The 22513-nt window shown below is 46.2% G+C and overlaps 1 protein-coding gene across 1 annotated transcript in view; it reads right to left on the bottom strand.

Moving 5' to 3' along the window:
* The window catches only part of Slc7a8 (solute carrier family 7 member 8), a 59700-nt gene extending 39884 nt beyond the window's left edge, over positions 1-19816 (bottom strand). The window contains exons 1-3 of the mRNA NM_053442.1: positions 19063-19816; positions 1466-1670; positions 356-507 (exon numbers count right to left, since the gene is read on the bottom strand). Of these exons, the coding sequence (NP_445894.1) occupies positions 356-507; positions 1466-1670; positions 19063-19216 (511 nt within the window). The 5' untranslated portion in view covers positions 19217-19816. The remainder of the gene's footprint in view (positions 1-355; positions 508-1465; positions 1671-19062) is intronic.
* Positions 19817-22513: the final 2697 nt, after the last annotated feature.

A 22513-nucleotide genomic window follows, 5' to 3' on the forward strand; every position in this document is an offset into this window, starting at 1 on the left:
AGCTAAATCCCCAACCCATCTAATTACAGATGGTTATAAACCATCTTGTAGTTGCTGGGAATTGAACTCAGGACCCCTGGAAGAGCAGTTGGTGCTTTTAACCGCTGAGTCATTTCACCAGCCCCCTGCCACCATACGTTCTAGGCAACACTAGGTAACTGCATGGAGAATCCACTCATCCAAAGTATGTTCATATGGAATGGGACACAGTGAGAGGGAGAGAGAGAGAGAGAAAGAGAGAGAGAGAGAGAGAGAGAGAGAGAGGGAGGTGGGGAGTGGGGTGGGGACAAAAGCCAAGATATGAGGTCGCCAGGACGACTGAAAGATGCTGAAATAAAGGTCAGATATCACTTACACAGGCAGATGGCAGCCAGGAGTCGCAGGCCGGACTCAGGGGGGAAGCAGGTAGGGAAGAGTGGCTGCAGCACATAGTTGGAGAAGGTGAGGGCGATGACAGCTTGGTTGGTGGGGTAGATCACCAGCACAGCAATCCATAGCCGCAGGAACCTGCAGGAAGAACAGGAAAATCATTGCCTGGCATGGCAGCGAGCCAGAGGCATCAGCAGAAAATCCAGGCAAGGGGCAGAGATAGGGGGGGAGTCGTGAGCAAAGGAGCAAATACCAGTGGGTTAAAGGTGCATTTCCCCTTTTGTTTTCAGAGATACTGAAGAGGCTTGCCCTACCCCAAAGCCCTTTGTAATGCTCTCGGCATGGTGTCACAGAAAAGACCTACATACATTTCAAGCTCCTAATGACACAAGTTCTGGGGTTTAAGTTCTCTCCTTTCTCCTTTAACCTCTGCAACTTTAGCCCTCTATATCCAAGGGTGGAAAAATGAAATATGCAACCCCAGAATTCTGGTAGTAAGAACATACGAAGGGCGTGGTTACATATGCAATGGCCAGTAAGGTATCAAGTAGGAATTTGCAGGAGAAGTGCCTTGCACACCTCTTGGCTCTTTAGTGATGGATGGTTTCCTCAGTCAGGGTTAGGGAAGCCAAGACAACCTAAGGGTGACTCTGGAGGAGGCCATTATGCTTGGCAATGTAAGAGTAAGGATGTTTCCTCTCTAGGGCGTCACTCTCCTGTGTCATGGAGTGGGCTTTTTGTGACTGCTTTTCCTAGAACTCTGTGGTCACCGTTGTCATCCACCTTGCCTATAGAATCTTGTCTATCAAGTTCAAGTAGCGATAAGAATTGTAACCTGGTTTCATCTACTGATTCTATGAGTAGCAACGCACTGGACCCTCAAAACTTCTGTCCTTGGGCTCTTCGGATCTGACCCTTCTGTCCCAGATTTTTCCTTTTCCTTTTTCTTTACCGGTGGCATCAACCTACAGTCCGTGGGCCATGTGCTTCCCAGGATAGCTACAAGGACAACACAGTACATCTTTCAGACACAGTGTCATATCCACAAGGTTTGATATCCATGTTAGACCACTCAGGCCTCCAGATGTTTGCTTACCCAGCCAGTCCTCCGAAGATGTCCTTGACATAGGAGTAATCACCTCCAGATTTAGGGATGGTGACACCTAGTTCAGCATAGCAGAGAGCTCCCACAGCCGTGATGACACCCGTCACGATCCAGACAATGAGAGCAAGGCCCACCGAGCCAGCGTTCTCCAGCACACCCTTTGGTGAGACGAAGATTCCGGAGCCAATGATGTTCCCTGCATGAGGCACAAGGACACAGTGAGGTCAGGACAGCTGGCATTTATATTTTATCTCTGGTCTGGTTCCTAAAAGCCTTTGAGATGGCGGGTGTGTCCAGCCATGATTCTCACTAGGGTTTTTTCTCTGATCTGGTTCTAAAATGACTCCATGATCTCTAGGCAGGTGTGTCCAGTAATAACTCTTCCCAGAGCAGGGTGAAGGGCCGAGAGCTGACAAGGAGTGTCCCAGTCTAGTTTACGCCTTAGAGAAGTTGTATAGGGTCAGATAGCATCAGCAGGGGAAAAGAAGTCTCAGAGAAGCAAATGAATTATGTGAGGCTAGGTAGTAGTGACCGTTGGAGCAAATACTGAATCTCAGGACACTCTGACTGGGTATGCACGTTCTAAGAAAACAGGCTCTTAGAATTGGTTAAAAAGATAGGACTGGAAATGTGCTCAAATTTCCAGACCCAACCTGTCAACTAGAACACTTCAAAAAGGAGCCAAAGGGCAAATTCTTGTGGACAGATTGTGGTCATACACCATGATGACTTAGGACTATGGGCTGGGTATGGTGTGACATATACTTGGAATCCCAACACATGGGAAGCTGAGGCAGGAGGATCAGGAACTCCAGGCTAACCTGGGCTATATGGTGAGTCCCTGACTTAAGAGAAAAGAAAACACTTATGAACGGAAACAACAGTCCTGGAAGCTGGTTTCTACGTGGACACAACAGCCCCACCCTTGTTGGAGAACATGAAACAGATCTATAAAACGGTCAGTTGTCTAGACATAGCTTACGAGAGTACATTACGTGCAAAGCCTCAGCGCTCTGTTCCCCAGGCCTCCCTCTCGGTGGTGTCATATGACCCTCAGAATCACCTTGTAGAATTCAGGGAGAAGAGAGAAGAATGGGATTCCTCTCTCCACTTTACTGACCAAGAGACTGGGGTTAAGTGGCTTTCTCTAAATTCCTCAGCTACTGATGGGTAAAATTGGATCTTGAAAGCTGTCTCCTGATGCTTAATCTGGCGTTCTTTCCACTAATCCATTTCTGCATGCTCAGGGGTTGGAGTTCTCTCAGAGAAAGGCCAACAGCCATCACAGAAAGGGGGCTCCTGGGTCATGTGCATTGGATGTAGCAGGAGGAGAGGAGGGACAGCCCCTGACACACATCTTCCTAATGGCTTCATTTTTTCTATACTGAGGGTGGAAAGGAGGTCCACAGGTGCTCTGAGGGCTGGCTCCTGCTCTTCCCAGCTCTCCACTCAGTGCCTGAGGGAAGAAGCGGAAACTAGCCAGATCTAGGTGAGAAGGCAAAAACCAGAGAGCTTGCCTCAGCCCACAGGCTTGACAACCTTCCAGGAACCCACCTTTCTTGAGTGGTGTGGAATTAGTGAGGTAAGAAGTGTTAAGTCTGGGCTGGAGAGTTAGGTCAATGCTAAGAGCATTTATTGCTCTTGCAGAAGACGGTGGTTCAATTGCTAGCACTTATGTGGAGCTTGCAAAGATCTGAAACTCCAGTCCCAGGGAATCTGAAGCCCTCTTCTCATCTTTGAGGGCACTAGGCACACACGTGATGCACATGTGCACATGCAGGCGAAACACTAATTCACACTAGATAACAAAATAGATATTAAAAAAAACACCTTTCCAAAGTATAAAGGTCTATGTTCTCCTTCCCAAATTCAGCCAGAACTCCATTTCAATCCAGTTCTAAAACATTCATTTCCAAGCCAAAATTCAACTGTTTGTTTTATTTTCAATTTTTTGAATTAAAAAAAATTAAAGGTGAGGTTGAACAATGTTTAGTTAACTACCCTAAAATTGATATACAGATCAGCAGACTAGGCTGTTCCTTGAACTTGCATCAGTCCAACCATCTCTGCTTTCTGAGTGCTTAGAGCCCAGGTTTGTAACACGATGCCTGGTCCCAAAGTCTAATTTGTAATCCAGGGCCAGGCATACAGTTATGAAGTAAAGGGGAAGAAAATAATTCACATTGTAACTCTCTATTCCTCTCACATGTAAAATTTGCCATTAGCTTTCAAACTAAAAAAATGCAATGTTGGGGTTGGGGATTTAGCTCAGCGGTAGAGCGTTTGCCTAGCGAGCACAAGGCACTGGGTTCAGTCCCCAGCTCCGAAAAAAAGAAAACAAAATGCAATGTGAAGTATTCAGGATGCTGAGAGGCAGAATGGATGCACACACACACACACACACACACACACACACACACACGTATACACACATACACACATGTATACACATACACACATGTATACACACATACACACATGTATACACAAAGGTATATACACACACACGTATACACACATGTATATATACACACATATATGTATACACACATGTATATGCACATAGCTATACACATATGTATATATGCATATACATATATGTATACACCCACATATATGTATACACACATGTGTGCGCACACTCGCACATGTACACACATTCTCCCCATTCTTCTTTCAAACACATTTTCCTTCAAAGATACATACAGAAATAAAATCAAGGAGAGAAATAGCTCCCCCACATCAAACTCAAATGTAAACATCAGGTGGAGAAGCAGATAAAAGGGCTCCGCTCTGGTGGGCATTTCTTTCTTTCTCTTCCTTCAGTATATGTGAAGTCCTTTCACAGGAGAAGACATCTTTGTCTGCATAAACCCTCTGTGATCTGCTCTTTTATGGAGACTAAAAGACTGTCACATGGTATCCTAGGCCCTAGGATGTGGTCACATGACCATTCAAGCTGGTCTGTGTGGCTCACAGTTACAATCCCAGCACTCAGTAGGCCAAGGCAGGAGAACTGTCTTGAGTCTGAGACTGGTTGAATCTGAGACTGGTTTTTGGTCTCAACCAGTGTTCAACTGTATTCCAAAACAAAACAAAACAAAACAACCACCGGTCGCTGGCTCAAACTGAATACGTTGCTGTTCCCTGGAAGACAGGAAGCCCTGGGAAATTCGAGCACTGAGTAAATTCCTTGCCTATCTGGGAATTATCAAAAGAGTGACTAAGAGGCTATCCAAGAAGAGAGTAATGGCACAGGGCCTATGAAACCAGCTCCAGGGTTAGAGAAAGTCAAAACCAGGACAAAAACAAGGGCTGACATTTGGTCTTAAGGTAGTGAAAATGGATGCGGAAAGGCGGTTTCAGTAGGAAGGTGGAATGCCCTGTTAGAAGCCCCGCCCCTCAGGGACGTAGAGTCAAAGTTCCTCTACGGGTTCTGGGCAAACAGACAGTGGTAAGGACCATGCTCTACATGAGTGCTTTGGCCACTTTTGGGACACTGTCAGAGTACACACATCATAGGGTTCCCTGGGGGATGAGGTATACAGTGCTAGCTGATCTTTGAGGGGGTCTGTGGCCCAATTATTCCTTGGAGGAAACAAGGGAGGAATCATTATCCCCATTTTACCGTTGAAGAAACCGAGACTCCCAAGGGTATCATAGCTGACTTAGCAGTATCTGGATTGGAGTCCTGCACCCCTGCTTCAAGACTGTTGTGCAAATAAAAGACTTTCCCTCCCTACGCGCTCCGTCCTTCCATAAGCTGGAGGGCACGCTCAACATCCTCTCCTTGGGGCAGTCCTATCTGCAGTGGTGATGTAAACACCGTGCTAAGTACCTTGATTCTCAGAACTGCTTTCTGAAAGATGCTAATAGTCTGGTCTGCCCTGGATGATCTTTCTTATTTACTTCTGTGAAAAACTGAGGCTCAGAGAGACAAAGAGCCTGGGTCAAAGTCCCATGCTGTGTAAGCAGCTCGGTCTGGTGGAGGGACCCAGTTATCAGACTCCAAGCCCTGGGTGTCCTCCAGACTCCACGAGCCTTCTCCTCTGGCAACAACACCGAACGTTGCTACTCCAGGGCCTTTAAACGTGTACATTGTCCGAAGGAAGCCATGAAACAGGAGAACTAGGAAGGAGCCTTTCAAACTTGATTGGGTCTTTCTTAATATAGAGGAAAGAAGTTGACATCTCTGGTGATATTTTCCCCCCTGGTTTTACTCTTAGACCCGTTGTCTAGAGCAGTGGTTCTCAACCTTCCTAATGCTGCCACCCTTTAACACAGTTCCTGTAGTGGTGACTCTCCAACCATAAAATTATTTTTGTTGCTACTTCGTAACTATGATTTTGCTACTATTAGGAATCATAATGTAAACATCTGTATTTTCCAATGGCCACTGTGAAAGGGTCATTGGACCACTAGGGAGATCCCAACCCACAAGTTGAGAACCACTGCTCAGGAGGGTCATTTAAGAAGGTGGTGCATGCTGGGCCTAGTGGTGCACACCTTCAATCCTAGCACTGAGGAGGCAAGGGGAAGGTGGAACTCTGAGTTCAAGGCTAGCCTGGTCTATAAATTAGGGTCTAGGAACAGCCAGGGCTACCCAGAGAAACCCTGCAAACCCTGTCTCAAAGCCAAAACAAAAAAGTGTGTGAGGCACGCCTGCCTGCTGGTGCCAAGGTGCCTGGGATCAGGGTCTTCGCCCTGCTTCCACCCACACTGGCTAACATTGCAATCATCGTTGGATCTCTAGTGAAAGCTGGATTTAAGGATGCCTGGACAATGAGGCAAAGCTAAAACTTGTTCTGTCAGAGAAAAGCCATGTAAACCATTTCATTAAAAAAAGAGGCCAAGTTGTATCAGTGGGCAAGTCCTCATAGGCAAACAGCCAGAACGGAGAAAACGCTCATTTGCTGTACATAATCACTAACTTCCTCATCCACGTGACCCCTATTCCGGCATTACTCACACTCAGGCTTGCTCACACTCGAATGCTGTAGCCCTCAAAGAATTTCCTAAGGGGAGAAAAATCACAGATTTGTAATGCCCAGCAGACTTAGATCCAAAAGACCTTGGCTTTCCTTACTCATGCAAGACTTCTCGTCTAGTCACAGCTTCCTGCTGGGTATTAGAGGCTGAGGCCGATGCCCTGATGGGCAGAGAAGACTGAAGTGAATGTGATTTGTACTTCTCCAATGGGTGGGTAGGAGAACATCAACGCCTTCAGACCCGAGGAATGGTGTGGAAGCAGGAGCCTGGGGTCAGGCTTTGATCCTTACACCCAAACCCTGAGCACCCCAGGTACCTTCTTCTGTACACTTTCCCACCAGGACTGTACAAACAGCTTCTCTGGAGGTGGGAGGAGGCTAAGAGGCCGATACATCTCCTGTTTGGTTGCATATCCTGCAGATTAGAGATGCAGATGGTGCCACATGACTCCGACGTGCCGGATTCCTTACTACAATGAACACTAGACTCAGAGGAGCCAGGGTCCTCACCACTCATGAGCCACGAGACTCCAGTTTTTCTGAGACTCATTTCCTTCATGTTCACAATGGGAGCAATGGCTCTTACCCCACCTACTTTGCTGTGGGGATCAAGGCAGCTCACACCTATGTAAGATACTCTATAATGCATGAAATGCTAAAAAAATTTTAATTACTAGCTTTTGCAGCAGGAAAGTGCAGCCAGAGATGAATGCAGCAGACTGGCTTTGGAGGCTTGGCTACCAAACAGCACTGTACAGCCAAGACCGTGAGGCATCTTCTGATTCATTTGTCTGCTTGTCTAGTCTAGGTATACATTTTAGATGCTGCGGGGGGGGGGGGGGGAGCAGCAGGTAATTGCATCTCGAGAAGTATTTATTGATCGCCCACTCTCCACATGCCTGCTTTGAAAGGTAATTGGGAAGTACTTGTTCATACATGGTCCTCTAGTGAAATAGATGGAGCGAATCACCACCCACCAGTCACTGAAAGACAAGCCTTGTGGCCTCAGGGGCTACAGAGCTGAGCCCTGACTGGCTCCTGACCCACACACTACTTCCAGTCCTCTACCTTCCTTGGTGGGTTTCAACCAGAGAACAACTTTGCTCCTACCTCCAGGGGACAACTGGTAATGCCTGGAAACGCTTCTAGTCTTCACACTGGAGTGAGGGTACCCCTGGGACTTAGGGGATCAAGGCCAAGGATACTGTCAAGGATCCAACAGTGACCAAACAAGCTCCCCTAACAAAGAAGGATCTGGCCCAAGAGCAATAACATCAAGGCTGAAAAACTCTCTTCTTCCTTGAAACTTCAAGGTCTGGCTAATCCCAAATGTCCCTTTCAGATCCAAAGCTGGGTTTTGTTTAACTTAGAGAAGCACAAGAATGTATTATCTATGGTAATAACTAATCTTTAAATTAAAAACTGAGAGTAAAAATATAACAAAACATTACTGCAAGGGTTTAAGTATTTGTTTGCCTTTTCCTCTGTGCATATCTATATAGTTGCGTGTTTTCTATGGCGACATTTGGAGATCAGAGGACAAATTTCAGAGGTTGGTTCTTTTCTTCCAATATGTGTTCTGGGAACTGAGCTCAGGTTGTCAGACTCAGGGGTCTGTGTCTTCACCCATTAGGGAATCTTGCTAGCCTTATCCTAACGATTTTTTTTTTTTTTTTTTTTTTTTTTTGGAGACAGAGTCTTATGTAACTAAGGCCTTGAACTCAATTTGTGGCCAAGGATGGCCTTAGGTTCTCACCTCCTGTCTCCACTTCTTCTTGTTTGTTTGCTTTGAGACAGGGTCCTCAGTATGTAGCCCTGGCTGTAGACCAAGCTGGCCTCAAACTCACAGAGATCCACCTGTCTCTGACTCCCAAGTGCTAGGATCGAATGTGTGTGCCACCATGCCTGGCCTGTCTCCACTTCTTTTTTTTTTTTTCCTTTTCTTTTTTTCGGAGCTGGGGACCGAACCCAGGGCCTTGTGCTTGCTAGGCAAGCGCTCTACCACTGAGCTAAATCCCCAACCCCTCTGTCTCCACTTCTTAACACACCTAGTATCACAGGAATGTGTGTCAGCAGGCCTGCTACTTTAACCACCACACATCAGTAGAAGCAAGTAATTTCTTCCCCGGGGGTGGAGGCCAAATCTAGGGCCTTATGCATGTTGGTTGGGCAAGGGCTCTACCACAGAGTTCTCAATTTCCAGTTGATTTTTTTTTTTTGGACTGACTGTTATTAGTCAGCCTGCACACCAAGCTCATATGACATGCTAAAACTCTGGAAATATGAAAGTGAGATTCAACTTCTAGTCTCAGCACTGGGGAAGCAAAAGCAGGGATGGACCTCTATGAGTTTGAGGCTAGCTAGTCAACACAATGAGTTCCAGGCTAGCCATGACCACATAGTAAAACCCTGTCTCAAAACAAAAAGGATTGAAGGTAGACACTCAGGTGAAAGCAGGCAGAGCTGACCACATCAGTCTGGACAGACGTCATGTTACTGTGGTTATGATACTATGTAACGTGATATATTAGAATGTACGGCTCTCCAGGAAATGCTGAGGCAGGAGGAACTCAAGTTCCAGGCCACTTTTCATAGCGTAAAGAGAATGAGACTAAAAAAAGAAAAAAAAAATCCAGAAGCGTGGGGCTGGCGAGATGACTCAGTGGTTACCAGCACCAGTTCTTGCAAAGGACCCAGGTCCCAAAGTCTCAGCACCACGTAAGCAACAGACACATAAAGCTTTCAAAAATTGCTTTCAAAAAGAAAAGGGAAGAAGAAGCAAATCAAAAGAGAAGCTTCATGAAGAAAAAGAAGCCGACACCCATGCCTCTGTGGGAGTCATTCCAATCCAGGAAGAGAACAGAAAGGCAACAGGCTGGTTGCTAAGCAGCTCAGGCCTTAGTGGAACAGGTCAGCACTTCTTGTCACTGTACTAGTGAAACCTACATCTCTGAACCAGCGTCAGTGAATGGGGCATGGGCTTGGGAGTGAGAGCTAAAGCGAGGTGGCAGAAGATGAGCCCAAAGGGAGAGGAAAACCTTCCGCTGAGGGGACCAGAGAGCATTGGTATGTAAAGCGCTCTCCAAGGGTTCTCTACAATGCCAGCCTTAGACCAGGAATATACCAGGCCTTGTTTCGTGGCCCCACCACCTAGGCATGAAAAAAGATTATGCATGAGGGGTGGAAGGGATGGCTTGGTGAGTAAAACACTTGCCACAAAATCATGAAGACCTGGGTTCGAATCCACTGAACCTCTGTAATGCCACATATCTGCAGAAATCTGGGTGCTTTTGCCTGAGCAGGAAGGTGAAAGAGAGAAGAAAGTCCCCAGAAGTCTGAAGGGCCAGCCAGCCTAGTAAACGCAGTGGTAAACAACAGAGAGATGGTCTCATGGAAGATAAAAAGCAAGGATTGATGTCCTCTGACCGCCACACTAGTACACATGCCCACGGTCACATTCACGGATGCGTATCATGTCCACATGGAATCACACACGCACAAAACACACACACACACACACACGCACGCACGCACGCACGCAATCATGTATGAGAGCATTTTGCAAACTCAAGACTATAAACCGGCCCTTTCCTGCCGTATCTCTAAAATGCTTTGATCTCTACAAGTCTTTTATTCCCAGGGCGTTTGAGACAGGATCTTGCTAAGTATAATCCAGGCTGGCCTCACACTTGTGGCGATCTTGCTGCCCAGCCTCCCAAGTGCTAGGATTACAAGCATGTTTTGCCACACCCGCTCCTAAATGCCTACTTAAAGCAGTCCGAGGTTCCTGTGTTACTTCTTGCTAACCGTACCCCTGGAGCTGCACTCTAATGGAGCAGCTGAAGTGTTTATGCCTTCCATCCACGTGCAAGCAAGTGTCCTTTGAGACACACGGATGAGAAACGCTCGTGAGAACTGCAGCAGTGGCTTGACTAATGCGCGGCTCAGCCTGGGCTCCGGTACATCTTCAGGCGCACCGTGAAACCTTTTCCCCAGCAGTGACGTCACTGCTGATGCCGAGGATATTTAAAGCAAGCCAATGGCAGAACCCGCGAGCGTGACAAAGGATGAGGGATGAGATGATCGATAAAGCTTTTCAGCTTGAACTTCATTCATTCTATAAATAGCACGGCTCAGAATAGACTTGTGGGATTATTTTGCTTCTTAGAAATGAAATTCGCCCGTGCTCAGCACAAGGCCTAATATGTTCAATCCCCGTTAAAACACGGAGCAGCCCCCGTCCATGTCTAATAACCCTACTCTACGGCCTCCGTGTTGCCATTCCCAGGTGTCAGGGGAGATGGGGTGGGATCCCAGTTGGCATGTTCTGGGAGGCCAGTAGGGTCTGTCTCTTCTTGGTCCATATGCTCAGCAGGGAATTAAAAATTAGGGAAGGGAGACAGTGGATACAGCTCACAGGGAGAGCGTTGCCTAAGGCAGAGCAGGTCCTGGGTTCAAGCCCTGGAATTGGGGGTGGGGATTCAGAGGAGAGCAGTTTCTGAGACCCCCCCATCCCCCGACCTCCCATCTCCCGCCCGGAGCTCCCGAATGGTCCTTGTTTTCTGTAGATCAGAATCTCTTCCTGGAACAGCTTGCTCCTGGCTGCATTTTGAGATCTTGCCCGTCATCCCTCAGTAACAACAAGAAAACATGAAAAACAACAACAGAAATTCCTGAAGGTTTTTTTTTTCTTTTTCTTTTTTTTTCTTTTTTTTTTTTTGGTTGAGTTGGGAGCAGACTCCTGGCTTAGCTCTCTCTCTCCCTCGGTAGCCTGGCAACTGGAGGGGCCCAATCCTAAACCCCACACCTCTACTCCACTTCAATAAACTGCATAACTTAACTCTGAGCAGGTCTGCGTGTGGTGCACCTCTCTGAAGCGGCCATTTGCTCTGCTCACAGCAGGGGTTTGCGTGTTTGTTTTTTGTTTTTGTTTTATTCTGTTCTGTTTTGTTTCTGCTATGTCACTAATGCTGAAATGAAACGGGCTCTGGGGTCTGTTTCTTAGATTTTTCTTTTTTTAAAATAGACACAGGGTCTTGCTAAATAGTCCTGACAGCTCTGAAATTTACTCTAGCTGTGAACCAGGCTGGCTTTGGAGTGCAGCAATCCTCCTGCTTCCACCTCCCAAGAGCTGGCATTGCAAGTGTGTGCCATCAATCTGACTTAGGTACTTCTTAAAGTTTCTGCTGGGAACTGATTTTTTTTCCCCCTAGACTAAGTATTTCCTGCTGGTCACTCATTCTACATAGCTTTGCCCTTTGAGAGAACACATTTGAGTCATATAGTTGCAAGTTCAAACAAATTGCCCTTGAAATCTCTGGTTCCTGGAGGCAGGAAGCTTTCGACAGGATGCCTGGTCCAGCCACCTTGTACTCCACGCTGGGGAGCTTGTGTGCAGTGCTCAAGGACTCAGGTGGGAAGGGATCTCTGCTGTCCGCTGGTCATTTACCTACTTGAAACTTTTACTTCTCCACTGGTACTGGTTGTGCAGACTGCATGAAGTTCCTACCAGGCACTCTGTACACGAGAAGCAGTAAGCACGCACCGAATGATACAGATCCTTATTATTTCATTGCTGGCTATACCTTTCCCCCTCACTAAGATGTGTTTGTTTTGAAATGGTTTTAATCTTCTGGCTTCTGTCCCAGATTCCCTTGGAAAACAATGGGAGTTTCAATATATTTTCATCCTGAATGAACCAGCTCCTAATATTCCCATGGCTTTTTTAAAAGTGGAACACGAACTCGAGAACAAATTTTCAGACTCGCTCGCTCTGGGCAACATTCAACAAATGGTTCTGGGATCAGACAATCCGTGCGTGATATTAGAGGCTAAAACGTAAAATCTTCTAAAGACGTGTAGTTCAAAATGGTCTGAAATCTTTGGACCTGAAATTGTGCTGGACACACACATACCAGGCCAGTGCACCCCTCCCCCCAGTCAGCAAGTATGCGTGTGCATGTACACGTGTACACACACACACACACACTCACACACACACACTCACAAACATGCTCACACCTGTCCAGTTTCATGGATGTGGTTTAGACAGGCCTTAAATTTGGGATCCTCTTGGTCTGCCCTTCCAAGAACTGAGATCACAGGTGTGAGTGATCTCAGTTGGCAAAGGCTTGCAAAGTTACACACTCACGGTGTCTCCAGATCCCATTTCTAGTGGCACCCTCCTCCAGGACCCACTCCATTACCACTTGACAGGAAGGGACCAGCTCTCCTGGCCTCTCTCTATATTGCTATTAGAAATGGCTCTGGTCTTAGTTCATTCAGTTACCAGCTATATGGGCCTCAGTAAATCAGCCACTAGCTCCATGACTTGATTTTTCCCATACTTAAAATAGCTATATTATAGCTACGTCCATAAGATTGCTGACAGGTTAAATAAGATAATACCACCAGAGGCCTTACAGTATAGGAACTGGCATTCAGTAAGGGCTCAAGCAATACCGTTTTGTTCTAGCTGGATGTGGTGGCATATAACGTTCACCCCAGCCTTTCGTGGGCTGAGAAAGGAAATGGAACTCTAAGGCCAGGCTGCACTACATAACAAGATCCTGTCCCCCAAAACAAGAAAACAAACCTAGATGTGTGCTTTGCAACTGCAGTCCCAGCACTTGGAGGCTGAAAAAGGAGGGCTGCCACTAGTTTGAGGCCAGCCTGGGCTACACAGTTGGGTGGCCCAGAACTGCCTGTGATTCCAGCTCTGGGGGGAGGGGGGTGTCTGATGCCCTCTTCTGGTTCAGCAGGCATTGGTCCTCACATGCTCATGCCCACACACAGACATACATAATAAAAACATATTTAAAAAAAACAACCAACCAGTCAATACAAAACGACCTTCCCACAACCACCAAACACAAGCAAGCAGCTGGTTATGGTGGCGTGCCTATAAGCCCAGAGCGTGGGAGGCTATGGAGGAAGGATTGTTTGAGTTTGATCAGCCTGGGCTGTATGGCAAATTTAAAGACAGTCTCGGCTACATCATAAGAACCTGTGGCTAAAGAAAAGAAGAAAAACCTGGTTTTTTAAAAAAGAAAAAGAGTCTGTTGAACCAGTGATGCAGACTGAATCCAGTGTTGCTGAGCTGCGAATCTCCCTGAGGAACACACTGCGCACTGAAAACATCACAAATGCACTTTCCTTGAGGTTCTGTTGCTGGCCTCTTTGATTCTAAGCCTAACTTCCGGTGTTTCCAGCTAAGTGCCTGAATACTGGTATAAAGCTGCTTAGACATACAGAAACTCTGTAGACCTGTCTCTCACAGGGCTAGAACGGTCTGGTTTACCAAGGGGTTAATGAGAACAAGGCCTGTATTACCCCCTCAGACCGAGTGCCCTCAGTGTTACTGTGACACACCGGTGCCACACTCACACCACACACACACACACACACACACACACACACACACACACCCGTCCATCCAACCTCAGATGCCACCCAGCTCCCCTCACACTAGAACCTTCCTCATTAGAAACACACAGGAATGATTGCTTCATCTGGAAAAATAAGGACTACTGCTGAGATTTTCAAGGAAATGCCCATTTACTATGTAACACATAGAAATAGGGACGGTGAGGTGTATCTGTCGGGGTCTGGTGTTTGTCATCAAACCTGATGACCTGAGTTCCATCTCTAGGACTCAGAGTGGAATGAGAGAACTGACTTCCCCAAGTTGTTCCCAACCTGCACATGAGTAGTAGACACACACACACACACACACACACACACACACACACACAGAGAGAGAGAGAGAGAGAGAGAGAGAGAGAAACATGTAGATACATAGAGTAGATAATAGTGCTAAAGATTTAGCTCCTAAATTTTTTGTTGTCCGACCTTTGGCAAATTGCTTATTCCTCAGAACTTCCATTTCCTTATCTGTAGGGAAAAAGATAATATGTGCTAGGCACATGGAGATTACTGTGAGGGACAAAGAGATAATGAGTGCCGGGCACAGAACATTTGTTTTAATAATGGCAGCTATCAATGGGAACTTTGGTATCATCGGCGGCGAATGACATTCTCTGTTCTCACACCTTTTGGGGTTTAGGGAGAGTTTACATTCACAGTTCATCTGCCTCCCAGAGTGCTCCTTGACCAGCTGTATACCTGAGGGCAACAGTCTGGCAGCTCGGGCCAGGGCACTGTTAAAACGAGGAGGGGGTGTGTGTGGCTCAAGTTAGGTGCCTTGCCATTACTGAGCCTCTAGGACCATCACCACTACCAACAAAAGAAAATTTGAAAAAAAAAAAAATAAGAATTATCCAGGCTGTTGCAATGAACCATAGCGTAACAATTTCCCGAGCTAGGCTCCCAACAGTCCTTTAATAAGTACGTATTCCTCGCTCTTTTGAGACAGACTCTCGATGTGTAGCTAGACCACCCTTAAACTTAAGATGCTTTTGCCTTAACCTCTGGAGAGCTGAGACTGCTGTCACCTGCTACCGGGTCTGGTTTAGAGAAGTGATTTGGGTTGGGGAAACTCCATAGTGAAGCCAGGGCCCTGTGTACACTGGGCAAATGCTCTACCACTGAGGCAGCCCTGGTGTTTCCTTTCCTTTACCTGAGTCAATTGTCAACAACCACAGGAGTGACGGTTCCATTCTAGTCACCCTGCTGTCCTGAGGACTCAGAGATGTGTAGGACGAGTTTGTCCTCTCCTCTGCTCTCTGGCCCTCACTTTGTAGCTGTGTCTCAAACTCTCAATGATTCTACCTCAGCATCCCGAGTACTGGGATCACAGGCTAAGCCGTTACATAAAATCTGTCTCCCTCCCTTTCTTCTGACCTTCTTCCAACTGACTCCAGAGTCTGGGGACACGCTAAGCATATGGTCTGCCACCAAGCTGCACCTCCAAGTCAAAACTGTTGCTCAGGGAAACAACAAGTGTGTCAAAATTCTTAAGAATTATCAAAATCTGTAAGAATTATCTTCAGTACTCATCTTCCCCCACATCCTCCAAAGGGCCTCTCCTGCCTCCCACTGTTCTTTTATCTTTATCCCAGCTGCTGCCAAACAAACCACTTTGTTAATAGTTAGTGGTCCCTGTTTAATGCACGTGCGTCCCGATCGATCGGGCCATAGATAACTTTAGAGCGTGAGTTCACTGGCCCAGCTTACATTCCCGTAATAGTTGCCATCCGTTTGTTACTTCTAAGCATCTAGGACAGTGTGGATAAACTTTTATGAGCTTATATGAAACATTTTAACTTATTCCTTTAAACCAGCAGAGAATGAAACACATAGAACCGGGGCAAATGTTACTTTCCCATACAGAATCTGATTCACTGGATCATTTCTAAAGAACGAGACTTATTTCATGTGGATGACTGCATGAATAATGTATGTCCACTACACGAATGCCTCGTACCCTTGGGTGCGGAAGAGGATGGTGAATCCCTTGGAACTGGGCTCAGAGGTGGTTGTGAGATGCCCATTGTGGGTGCGGGGGTGGGGTGGGGAACTTGAGTCCTCTGCAAGGGTAGTATGGACTTAAAGTCTTTTTAGGTTTATTTATGTTTTATTTTTAGGTTTATTTATTAGGTTTATTTATTTTTATGTGTATAAGCTTTGCCTATATTCGTGATGTCTATGGTGTGTGTGTGTGTGTGTGTGTGTGTGTGTGTGTGTGTGTGTCAGAAACAGGTGTCAGATGTCCAGGAGCTAGAGTTATAGACAGTTGTAAGCCACCAGTGGGTGCTGGGAACCAAACCTGGGTTCTCTGGAAGAAGAACAAGTGTTCTTAACTACTGAACCATCTCCCAAGCCCTTCCTGTGTCTTTTCAAATTGCTTTTCTTACCTTTATTCTACAGTGTTAATACAGAGCCCCAGATCACTGGACTCCACAGAGAATAGAAAGGACAATCTCTGATCCTTGCCCTTCCTTGGTCTTGAAAAAAATGGAGCTGTCATCATCCACTTAGAAACCCCCCAGAAGAGGGCGGGGCACCGTCTCTTCACATTGGCTTCTCAATGGTCATGCAGGAGGGAGGGTAGATTTTCTCCATGTCATTCTTTTTTTTTTTTTTTGGTTCTTTTTTTCGGAGCTGGGGACCGAACCCAGGGCCTTGCACTTCCTAGGTAAGCGCTCTACCACTGAGCTAAATCCCCAGCCCTCTCCATGTCATTCTTAAGAAGGAAGGTCTTTCTCAGCTCAGCTGAAGTGAATGTAACATGATTCTAACACTCTGGAAAAATATCCTGATTTCCCTAAAATCACCCAGAGTATCCAGCCAGAACTGTGATGTCACCACGAGGAGTTCTTTCTCTCTCTCGTCACCCATGAGGCTGTGGACAGATCAGTAGTGGCATCGACCCTGGACCTGTACTTATTATACCTGATCATCCCCATGTCTTCATAGACTTGAAATAAATATATTTTGAAAGAACCAAAGCCTTAGTATATAGGAGAATATCGGGGTTGGGGATTTAGCTCAGTGGTAGAGTGCTTGCCTAGCAAGCGCAAGACCCTGCGTTCAGTCCCCAGCTCCGAAAAAAAAAAAACACAAACAAACAAACAAAAAAAAAAACAAACAGGAGAATATCTTCTATCCATGAAAATCTACATATATTGTGGGCTGCGTGGGCATCCATGGGAAAAAAAGGTTTGAGTGTGTGTATGTTAGTGTGTATGTGCATGCATGTATGAGTATAAATGTGTGAGTGTGTATGTAGGTATATATGTATGTATGAGTATGTGTGTGTGAGTGTGTGTGTATGTTTGAGTGTGTATGTGTGAGTATGTGTGTATGTGTATATATAAGTATGTGTGTTATGTGTGAGGGTGTATGTATGTATGTGTGTATGAGTGTGTATCAGTATGTGTGTATGTTAGTGTGTATGTGTATGAATGTATGAGTATATACGTGTGAGTGTGTATGTATGTATGTAGAGCATGTGTGTGAGTATGTGTGTGTATGTATGAGTATGTGCGTCTGTGTATATATAGGTATTTGTGTTATGTGTGTGTATATGTGTATTTTTTTTGGTGTGAGTGTGTATGTATGTATGTAGAGCATGTGTGTGAGTATGTGTGTGTATGTATGCATATATGTGTATGAGTCAGATACTTCCCCAAGGTGGGGTGGGGGATACAAAGCCTATCCATCAAATTAATGAAAGACATAACAGACTCTGGCCTATTTATAGATCTTAAATTGGCATGTGTTCTACAGGTTGCGTTGAATTAAAAAATATAGTAAGACCAGATAATGTGAGCTTCAGATCGTGACTCCTGTTTTGAGGATTTGTTCCCTCACAACATTGTCTCTTTATAACTGTAAATATTTGGAGTATATAGATAACCTTCCATTCTGGAAGGGGATTGGAAAGAACATGGCCACTGAAGTCAGGGTGCAGAGGTGGAGAGGATTATCTGAGCACTGTGCTGATTTTATTTGACTTCAAGGATGTTCTCCAGTGTCACTCTGGCTCTGGTGCCAAACGTCCCTGAGCTGTTCACAGAACACTGTTACATCGACAGAAACTAGTTTATGGGCAGCAAGAAACAGTACACCTTCGCTAAGGAACTCCAGAGGAGAGAGAGCACATAGGGACTCATCTGAGAGTCTTGTGGTGCTTTCCCTGGGAAGAAGCCCTCAGCGGAAGGCAGCAGACCAAAGCCCCCTTTTTGAGGGAAGGTAGTGAGGAGCCACTGCCCAGCGCCCACCTGCAGGGCTTCTTTACAAAGACAAGAGTGTCCTCTGTAGACGAGAGAGTTGTCTCTGGAAGCCTGAGCCCTACACAAGTGCTCTTGGGAAGCAAGACCTATACTGGCACTCTCTGGATCACCCAGCTCCTCTCCTAGAGAGCTTCCAGGACAGAGCACACATTTCACCCATGAATTCCTCCTGTACTCCACAATCCACTCACTCCGGGTTCCCTCTACAAACCTCACAGGGTCTTCTGTGTGTGTTAAAACACACCCCCACACACAGGCAACCAGAGAAACTGAAAACTCCGTGTAGAGAACATAGTCGAGTCAGCTGGTTCTCCCTTCCATATTTTCCTCATCCCAGACAGTAAGAACAGCCTGGCTGTCACATCTATTTCACAAATGCTACATAGGATGGACCAGCCTATAAAGAACCATCATTACGAAGTGTTTTTACTACTGCTGTTTTGCTCTTTGTGGTATTACCACAATGCTTCATAACATAAGGCAACAAAATATGCTTCAAAAGCAGGTTCGCAGCCTGCAGAGGGTGGCTGCATAGAAGCTAGTTAAAAATCCATGTGTCAGCCTGAATTAGGATCTCCCGGATCAGAACTGCATAGTGACAACCCGGAAAGAATTTGTTACACTTCTAATAAATTCCCAGGGAATACTTGGTACGCAGAGCCAGCATGGTTCCTGACTCCTGTTTGTTCTATTCTAAGGAGAGAGCGGCTCAGCCTGGCTTGGTTGAAGCGATGTCTGACAGACATCACTTCCAGAGCTCTGACTTGGCCGGTGCAGGTGGACAACACAAGTCAGAGACAAAGCAAAGCTGCTTTAGGGGCTTTGGTGGGGTTAAAGTCCCGCGGAGGACCCCTGGGGAGGGGGTGGTGTGGTGCCGGGGGCCCCGCAAAGGACCTGGACTCACCTACAATGATACCACAGGCGCTGACCAATCCGATCTCTTTCTTCAGGGCTACTCCGCCCCCTCCCGAGCTAGCCTCGGCCTCAGGGCTGGTGTCAGATCCGCGGTCCGGGTGGTTCTTCGCGGTGTTGTTTCGCTGTCGGGTTCCCTTTTCCATCTTTCTCCGTAGGGTTCCGACCACCAAAAGCTAAAAAGAGCAGTCTCTTTCTAAACGCTCGTGCGTATAAATGCAGAGATACGCGGAAAAACAAGTTTCCAATTAGAACGCCCTTTTCAGAAACGGAGAGCGAGCGCTCCTAGGCTCTAAAAGTGACAGCAAACGAGAGTCACACGTGTCACTGCTAACAAACAAGGGCCGTGCTTTTTAAATGGAAGGCAAAGAACATATATATCTAAATACAAAAATAGAACTGTACCAGCGACTCCAGCTGGAATTCTCCGGAAAGCGTTTATCTTCAGAAGCCCAGGATGGCTCTGCTCGGTGTACCGGGCGGCGGCTTGCTCTGGTCAGAATTTCCCTGCAGCCCTCCTAACGAAACAGATCGCCTCCACCTTCCCTTAAGTCTCTTTTACCACGAGGGTAAAAGTAGTTCTCGTTAGCCGAGAGGGCGGAGGAGGAGCGGTGCTCAGGTACTTTCTTCTCGCTCGCCGGCTCGCGATCAGGTTTCCACCTGCTGCGGTCGCCCCTTCTCGCCCTTGTCCGCTCCGAGCTCCGTGCTCACGCCGCAGATCGTTCCATCTGTGAGGGCAGGGTGGCTGCTGCGCTCGCGAATGTGCTTCCCTTTCGGCTGCGGCGTTTATTTGCGGACCGAGGCTCCGCCCCCACCTCCTCCGTTCCTCGCCATCCTCAGCCGCATCTCCTCCCTCCCCTTCTATTTAATTATTAGTACCCTCTACCCCCAAAGATCACGGAGAAAAGGCCTTAAAACATTTCTTTCTTTCTTTCTTGTTTTCTTAGTGGAAACAAGGGAAGGGTCGGCCGCAGGGGGAAGACACAAGCCAAGGCTGCATCTCAGGTCGCACAGCATTTGTGTGCTCTGTAAGGGCACACAGTTCTGCAGGCTTTTGATGCCTTCAGAAATACACTGACCAGTGTACTAAAATGTTTAGGTGTGGATCATTTGAGGACAAGGTCGAGAAAGCTGCCGGGATATCGTCATCAAGCTGTTTCCTGAAGTAGGAGAAGGTTTTGGTAGGGGACAATGTGGAAGGACTTTTTAGTTAGGCTGAAGAGTTTCTCTTAGGGACTGACAAGAAAGTTAAATAAAATTATTAAGAATATGGGGTAGTTGCAACATTCGTCTGAAGCAGAGTAAGGAGGATTCTGACCTGACCCATGACCCCTAATATTTTATCACAAAATCTTTGAACTTCGGGACTGTGAGCCCTTCACTGATCAGGAAGCAGATTTGTTGATGCTAAGAATGGTAACTGTTAAGTTTATTGGCATTGCACGCCCACTTCCCTGAAGAACTTGATTCAAGACTGTTGCTTCACCTCATGAACCGTGTCTACTTCTAACTGTAAAGTACTTTGGGGAAAAAAAAAAAAACAAACCATGAAACAATATTATATACCATGCTGAAAAACTAGGTTTTTTTTTCACATACTGTACAAAGTGATTTGATTTAAAAATAAGTCTAAAAAATAAAATTCCAAAGGGCCTAGTGGCACACATCTTTCATCTGAGCACTTGGGATGCAGAGGCAGGCAGAGCTCTCTGAGTTTAAGGCTAGCCTGGGCTACAAAGTGAGATTCTGTCTAAATGAGACAAACGCAATTCCTGACCACTAACTACACAAAATCGGTTTCGCTTTTTTTGGAAAATGCTCTAAACCCGTTAGATCTTTCAAGAAAATAATACGTTGGACCCCTTTGGAAGTGGGGTTGGCTAAGCTATCTGGAACAGCTCTCCCAGAGAGGGTAAAGTCCAGCCAACAGTCTCCCTTCCCCGTCTGCCCCTTGATCACCCTACTCAGCAAGTATGGAGAGGTTTCAAAGGTTGAGATCTCACCCCTTCTCCTTCTGTTGGTTTAAGATATAGCAGATTGAAGGCCTCAGCAAAAAGAAGAAAGTGGGGGGAGCGTGTAAATCATTTTCAACAATGACCAGACAAGGTTGGAGTATATAGCACAAAACTCCATGGGAGAAAGTGAGGGATGAGTCGGGGAAGCATGGAGAAGTGTGAGCTTCTCCTCCCAAGCTTAGGGAACACAAGGGGAAACTTGATGGATTCATTCATTATTAAGCAACCCAATGTGAAGACTTCTGCTCAGATCGCAACATCAAGGGAGTAAAACGGCTCTGCTCCTCACATGTGAGTTCTTTCAGTGATATTTTGTAGTTTCCGTTTGAACGGTGCAGGTTGATATGAATGTTCGATGGATTTGAGATCTCTCCAGAAAGGAGTGACGCGGAGCAATGTGGAAGTGCCGGCCCCACTCCCGATCTGCGAAGTTGGAAAATAAAGAAAATTACAAGTTTTATAAATCTTGAACCAAACAGATTTGGGGGGTACAGTGTGGCACCAAAGGGGAAAGGGGGGCTTGTTAAAATCTGTATTTCCCTCTCTTTAGTACCTGGAGATTATGAGGCGCTTGCAGCTGTTTGTTGATGGTGAAATAGAAAATCTAGAAAAGGGATCTCCCGCCTTCAAAGGGACCTTTAATTCTTATTATGTCTCTAGGCTGGTGACGTTTTCGTGGCACAAATGCTGTGTGTGTCAAAGATCCATACAACTAGTATTGAACAGGAGAAAGAAAGAAGTCTCGATGTAATATGTTGAGAAAAAATTGTGAAAAATTGTCATTTCTTACATTTTGGTTACTGCCCTGGCCCACATTTCCCTTAAACTCTACCTTCTCTTTTTGCATTTAAGCACTGCTTTACAGTCTTTCTGAAAAACATCTCCTTTCTCCTCCCCATCAATTTTGAGCCAGGGTCTAGCCCGGAACTCACTATATAGATAAGGCTGGCCTTGAACTAACTCACAGTGATTTGCCCACCTCTACCTCCCAAGTGCTGGGATTCAAGGTGTGCAGCCCCAAGTCTGGCTAACAAAGCCAATTTTTGTTTTGTTTTAGACAGGGTCTCGCTAAATAACCCTGGCTGGCCTGGGCCTGGTTATGTAGACCAAGTTGGCATGGTGCTCACAGAGCTCTGCTCGGATTGAAGGAATGTGCCACCAAGCCCAGATAAGCTCAGTTATCTTAAATATCTATTTTTTATTTTTATGTGGCTGAAGATGAAACGCAGAGCCTTGCTAGTCAAGGCTCTTCCACTGAGCTAACCCCTCCCCATAACTTGTATTTTAGGGATTTTAAAATATTAGGCTATGACTTAAAGGTGTGTCTTATTAGAAGCCAAACAGCGAGCACTGGATTTGGGTCATGGGCAAAGCAGGTTGTTTCTGGTTTACACTTAGCTTCTTCAAGACACTGTAACTACTTGTCAG

This window comes from Rattus norvegicus, chromosome 15 (assembly GCF_036323735.1).
Source record: "Rattus norvegicus strain BN/NHsdMcwi chromosome 15, GRCr8, whole genome shotgun sequence".
Taxonomy (NCBI): domain Eukaryota; kingdom Metazoa; phylum Chordata; class Mammalia; order Rodentia; family Muridae; genus Rattus; species Rattus norvegicus.